General features: G+C 40.1%; 1 protein-coding gene across 1 annotated transcript; it reads right to left on the bottom strand.

The window, feature by feature from the left end:
* LOC103946544 (monooxygenase 2-like) lies at nucleotides 1-2,317 on the bottom strand. The gene is made up of 5 exons (XM_009357261.3): nucleotides 1,951-2,317; nucleotides 1,611-1,673; nucleotides 1,312-1,492; nucleotides 958-1,183; nucleotides 1-863 (listed from the first exon to the last, which is right to left on the bottom strand). The coding sequence occupies exons 1-5, from the start codon at nucleotides 2,313-2,315 to the stop codon at nucleotides 337-339; spliced, it is 1,362 nt and encodes a 453-aa protein (XP_009355536.2). The 5' UTR covers nucleotides 2,316-2,317; the 3' UTR covers nucleotides 1-336.
* Nucleotides 2,318-6,363: the final 4,046 nt, after the last annotated feature.

Genomic DNA, 6,363 nt, shown 5'->3' on the forward strand with positions numbered 1-6,363 from the left:
TAGAAACGTGAGAAGTATGCATAATGTCAAAACTAAACGCTTGCGGGACAAAAGTAGAAAACCTCACAAAGGTATGACCAGCCCATAGCTACTGATCTCAGACTACATCTATGTGCTTTGCTATCAACTACAATGCAAAATACACTTTGTCAACAAAGCAGCAGAGGTATGTGAAAGTATAAATTTACGTAATAGCTACTGGGTTCCATAAATCTTTCCTGTTCTTCTTAGATTCCTGTCTCTGGTCGATCCTTGTTGAAAGGTCATCAATAATATAATGCCGTAGAGGAGGGAAGCTTGATCGTCTTCCTTCTTGTGGACAATGAAATGCACTAGCTAGAAATCAAGTTTTCCACAATCATAATGTGAAAGTTTAACAAGTTTATGGAAAATGAACCCGTAAAATACGGTATCCCTCAAGAACTTCATAACCCCACCAGACCCCGGCTGCTGTATCCATCCTGATAAATATGATCCTGCAATCAACAGCGCGACACGCCACCTTCTTTCTTCCACGTATTTCCCAATCGCACTAACCATCTCTTTTGGCACGATTTGTCCATTTTGTACAAAGGATGTCCCTATGTATCTGCCCAAGACGACTGCATCTTCCAATGCCACGCAACCTCCTTGTCCTAAATCAGGTGTCATGGGATGCATGGCATCACCAGCCACCGTGATGTTTTGCTTCCCTAGGTTCCCGAATACTACATGCCACGGGTACCTGAACATTAGTGGAGCCCATGACAATGTTGAAAGATCCGAGTGCCGTACAACGTCTAGGTATATAGGAGGAAGATCCTTGGCATAATTCTCAATCACTTCTCGTTTTATAACTTCCGGGTCATTGGAAGGATCCGCCCCTACAATAACGACAGAAACAAGTGTGGTGTTTTGTTAAGTGTTCAGTTTGTTGTCTATCACGAATTAAAACAAAGGGAATGGTTTATTTTGGACCTTTAGCCACACATGTGATAAAGAACCAATAGATCTCTTTGTCATTGAGGGGAACAAAACCAGCCCTTCTGTTAAGTCCTCCATATTGCTGCACGTTATTGTCCAATCCGTGGCCTTGAGGAAACACAGCCAAGCCACGAACTCCTGATCGACCTGCATACACTGGTTCGGCAAGTCCTAACAAGCGGGCAACCACTGAGTGAATCCCATCGCAGCCTATCAGAACCTGTAGCGGATGATCATCCAATTAAAACAGAATATAATGGAAAGAAAAGGATAACTTAAAGTACTGCATTCCATGAGTGACTCTCTCATTCTACTACTTATAAACAGTGTATTTTGGTTACTATATACCTTTGCTTTGATTATTGTCCCATCTCCCAAGTGAATAACTGAAATGGACGAGCCTTCATGTTCTTGGGTCTCGATAGCAGTAAGTTTGGAAGCGAAACGGATGGAATTTGGTGGTAACTCATCTGCCAAAGCCTTGAGTAAAGCTTTTCGGTGTACTGATCTTGGTCCAACTAGGTCATTTCTAAATTTCATGTGAAAGATTGATAACATTCAAGTCAGCAATTTGCATTCCTAAATTCCTAAAGCAGTACATACCAGCTGTAAAACTGAACAAATAAACAATACTATGGTTCGCTTACCCATTGGATGCGGGAAAAGAAATTTCTTGGATTTCTCCGGTGTCAATGTTAGTTACATATCCCCTGCCAGACAACCATTCCCAATGCATAAATAAGTTGAATTTTGAGTTTAAACATGGTTCATGTGGTTAAGTTGACTCTGTTAGAAATTCCTGACGGTAATTGTAGTAGTCTCATTGACTTTCAGCTTGTAATTATAACAGCGATCAGCTTCATGCGTGTCTGCATATGTATTAGTCTTACTGACTTTGCATCCAAACATTAGTTTTCTATGTTTCTTTTCAGACAGAGATATTTTATTTAAACTAGTCTAATACTTGAAGGAGATTCGAGCACTCACTTTTTTATTGTAGCATAAAGAGAAGTGAGGTGGTGGGAAACACCCAAGGCGTCAAGGGCACACCAAGCGTTGGGGAAGAGGGTTAAAGCTGCACCGGTGGTTCTGAGGCCGTCTGATTTCTCCAACACCAACGCTTTAACTCCAGCTTTCTTGAGCGCCACGGCAGTCGCCAACCCTGCTATTCCTGCCCCTACTATCACCACGTCCTCCACTCTTGCCATCATCGATCTTCTCTCTCTCTCTCTCGGAAGAATGTATGAACTTGTTGATAAAAATGCCAAAAGCCAATACGATGCTTTTATATTAGACCCAATGAGAAGCAGCAGCCAAGTAAAAGAATGAAATTGTTGAAAAGTAATGGACATTTATGTTCACAAAATATGAAGATATCCCTAGAAGATTGAAAATTCTATACGCTTCATACCAAAAGCCAATTTGGTGTTTGCCACTTGGATTTGTATATTTCCGATTCTAGGTTGGAGTAAAAAACTAAACTTTCCACCCACAGAAACCATTTGAACTTTTTTAGGTCAATCAAACCATTTAGACTTGAAAAGAATTAATAGTAGGGAAATGTGAGACTGGAATTATGACTCATTGGATTTATTTATATATAGAAATTACAACACCAAAAAAAACCTAGTGCAAATACAATAGAGAATACAATAATTATATGAAAAGAATCCTAATCACTGTATTTTTTAGACATGAAAAGACAATCATACTCTTTTTTATACAAATATTTTTTATTTTGTTATAAACATATTTAACTAAAGAATTATAGAGCAGAGAGAGAGGTGCGGCAAGCAAGATAGAGAATTTGGTGGATTATGATGTGTGTATTATCTCGTACTATTGTGCCTCTTTTATAGTAGTATAAAGGTAAATTTCTTATCTAATAAGTATTACAACTTAAACAGGATACTGCCTAAAAAATATAATAGAATCCTAAAAAGATTTCTGTGACAGCCCGTCCTGGACTTTTCGTACTGTAGGGGTGAAATGACAATTTTGCCCCTAGCATGTTTGTTCCGTTGTGTGGTTGTTTTTGGGTTTTGTTTAGCTGGTTTTGGACCACACACACACACACTCCCACACTCCCTCACCCCTTTCCCTGTCCTGTACCACTGTCCATTTCCCTCTCTCTCTCCCATTTCTATCCCCATATGTACGGACACACCCAAAAACCATTGAAACCTTCACAGATCGAGGAAAAAAATTACATATTCGTGCTTGTGAGGTCCTTAGGAGTTCAACCATACCCATTTCAGGTAAGGATACTTTCGTTTTCACGTCGAACTTGGGATACCCCGATTTGGTCACTGTTCATGCACACGTTAATTCTTATGTTTTTGGGAATTTCAAGCTTGTAGGAAGGTTGGTGAGGTCCTTAGGAGGCTCGGGGTGGTTCGTTTGAAGGTTTTGGACGTCGAGATCGTGAGTTACAAGCTTGGCCGGAGTTGGTGGTGTTTTCCCGGCGAGATTCCGTGGGTTTTAGTGTTTGAAAGTGGTATGGATTTGTTCCTCTTGTTGTAAGCTTCATTTTGATACCAATTTTGTGAAATTTGGTTGAAAAACGAAGAAGATACAAGGTTTTAAAGTTTTCCCGGTTTTCGGCGCCGAAGTTTGGCCGGAGAAGATGACGAAATATTCCGTCAGTTTGGAAGAAATATTCCTAACGGCGTTAACGGCATCAATTAGGTTTAACGAAATATTCCTAACGGCGTTAACTGACGCCGTCAGCGTGCCAAGCACGTGCTTGCGCGTGGGCGGCGCGTGGGGGCGCGTGCAGCATCAGAAAATTTTTCTAAGAATATGGGGATGTTCCTGGAGTTGAGTAGATCATGTTGGTGTATTCATACACCCCATTTGAGCATTGTATGAGAAGTTATTTCGTGATGTTGGTTATGTGCTTTAAAATTAACGTTTTTATAGTTGTTTCGCATATAGGTGAGACCTATCCCGAGGATGAGTGCGGTCACTCGAGGCAAGGGGGTTACGACCCTTCTACATACTAGTGAGTGGGCTTTTGGTTTTCCGTATATACCTATATAATTATGTTTTTCCCAGAAAATGAATTGAAACGTTTATACGTGTATATGCCATGCATTATGTTTGCCGTTGGTTTATGCATTATTAGTAGCATATATATATATTTGGTTGTTGGTGCCGCGGACGCACAGGCAAGTGCCAGGTAAGTTATGGTTATATTCATGTTCAGTAGTGATTTGGGAGGCATAGAGAGCTCATAACCTGCACCCCCAGTGTTAGTGCCCCGGCCCAGAGTTGGGCACAGTCCTTCACGTGATGTTCACCTCCCGCACCACAAGCTCTTCTTGGATCCAAGTTAGGTGCACAGTCCTGTCGTACATACCACTTTAGGTGGTTCCGACTCATAGGTGACCCGCGATTAGTCGCCCAGCCTTCACGTTATCGTAGCACTTTAGCGTACTTATTATACACCCAGTCCTGTTGTACAGACCACTTTAGGCGGTTCCGACTCATGTGCAGGTATAGTTAGAGAGATGGAGATTTGAGCCCTAAACTTAGCCGTACAGGTCACGTTAGGTGACTCCAGCTGACAGATTACATGGCATTGTTTGGCACAGAGTTGGGCACCCCCAATGTTAGTGCCCCGGCCCAGAGTTGGGCACAGTCCTTCACGTGATGTTCACCTCCGGCACCACACGCTCTTCTTGGATCCAAGTTAGGTGCACAGTCCTGTCGTACAGACCACTTTAGGTGGTTCCGACTCATAGGTGACCCGCGATTATTCGCCCAGCCTTCACGTTATCGTAGCACTTTAGCGTACTTATTATACACCCAGTCCTGTCGTACAGACCACTTTAGGCGGTTCCGACTCATGTGCAGGTATAGTTAGAGAGATGGAGATTTGAGCTCTAGACTCAGCCGTACAGGTCACGTTAGGTGACTCCGGCTGACAGATTACATGGCATTGTTTGGCATTACCTGAGTACTTGCATTTTATATTGAGGCATTTGGCATGGCATATTTCCGAGCATGATTTATATATATGTATATATTCTATTTTTCTGGGAAGTATACAGGTTTTACGGCGAGGGGTTAGAACTTTGTTTATAAAATGGTTTTTGAAAAGCTTTGTTTTTGCCCACTCACGCTTTCTGTTTTGCGCCCCTCCAGATTCTAGTTGGCTAGCACTTGTGGTGGCTCCCCAGAAGATTTTCCCGGCATATCTGACAAATTATCACCAGTGTAGGACCACCTTTGGGTGTGTTTTTGTGGTGTTGTTTCTCCCGGACTGCATTAGGTCTTCGTGCTCTGAACTTTGTTTTCACACTTACGCTTGCACATGTATGTTCTTATGTTGTGTATAGCTGGTTTTTATTTATTCGTACTTTTATTATTATTTTATTAGCTTTCGCACTGTGCACATGGTTACGTCACTTCCACGTGACGGCCAGCATGCCCTGATCTCGGTCGGGGTGTGTCAATTTCGTATTGTTTATACAATCACATTTCTAATCGAGACTGCAACACATTTTTCTTAATAAAAAAATAAATTAATTTCAAACTCGTACTTTCTTATCTCTCTCCTCTTACACTTAATTAGAACTTATAAAAAAGACGTTTGTAGAAATTCATGCATTACAAAAAAAGTAATACTAGATAAATTAAACTTGTAAACTAAATATATAAACAAAATTAAGTGGCACCAAAAATTTCTTTGGTGAAGCCAAAAGGAGTTTTTTCTTTTTTATTTTGGTAAACACGCCAGGAGGAGTTCGGTTTTGAATAGATGACTGACTGGCCGGTAGTAGGGCCCCTTGACCATTGGATTAAGTTTAGCTACAGCACTGATGCACGAATTAACTTTTATGTTGACAACGACCATTCACAATCATATCACCATTGAGTAGTTTGCCTGATTGACACATTTTTTTAACTCACTAACGCTTGGAAGGTGTCTTTAGAAATTATACATGACACGGTATGTATGTCATGTTTAGTACATCGTGAGTAGACCTGGTAATTTATTACACGATCCGTTAACACGATACGTAAATGACACGAAAATAACGGGTTTCGGATCAACACGATAACTAATCGGGTTATTATCGGGTCACACGATAATAACCCGTTAATAACGGGTCCTTAACAGTTTTACACGAAAGTGACACGCAGGTAACCTGTTTCGACACGATAAGAAAAATGCTATTTTGATGATTTTAATTTTTTAAACTACTAAAAAAAACTTACTATAAAATGCAATAGATATAATGAATATGTATATATTGTTTATTAATTATTATTCTATTATTATTCTATATAAATTTTAAAATTTAAGTTTTATTTATTTATTTATTTTTATAGTATATTATAGGCAAGGATTGAGATTAAAAATCATAAAACACATTAAAAATAAAAATATCA

Source organism: the organism of the source record quoted next, unplaced genomic scaffold (assembly GCF_019419815.1).
Source record: "Pyrus x bretschneideri cultivar Hongxiangsu unplaced genomic scaffold, Pyrus_bretschneideri_v1 Contig38, whole genome shotgun sequence".
NCBI lineage: Eukaryota > Viridiplantae > Streptophyta > Magnoliopsida > Rosales > Rosaceae > Pyrus > Pyrus x bretschneideri.

Coding starts and splice junctions, on each gene's coding strand:
- LOC103946544 (XM_009357261.3), bottom strand. CDS start 2,315: ATGTCCATTACTTTTCAACAATTTCATTCTTTTACTTGGCTGCTGCTT. Junction 1,184..1,311: donor GGACAATAATCAAAGCAAAG/GTATATAGTAAC, acceptor CATCCGCTACAG/GTTCTGATAGGCTGCGATGG. Junction 864..957: donor TATCACATGTGTGGCTAAAG/GTCCAAAATAAA, acceptor TCGTTATTGTAG/GGGCGGATCCTTCCAATGAC.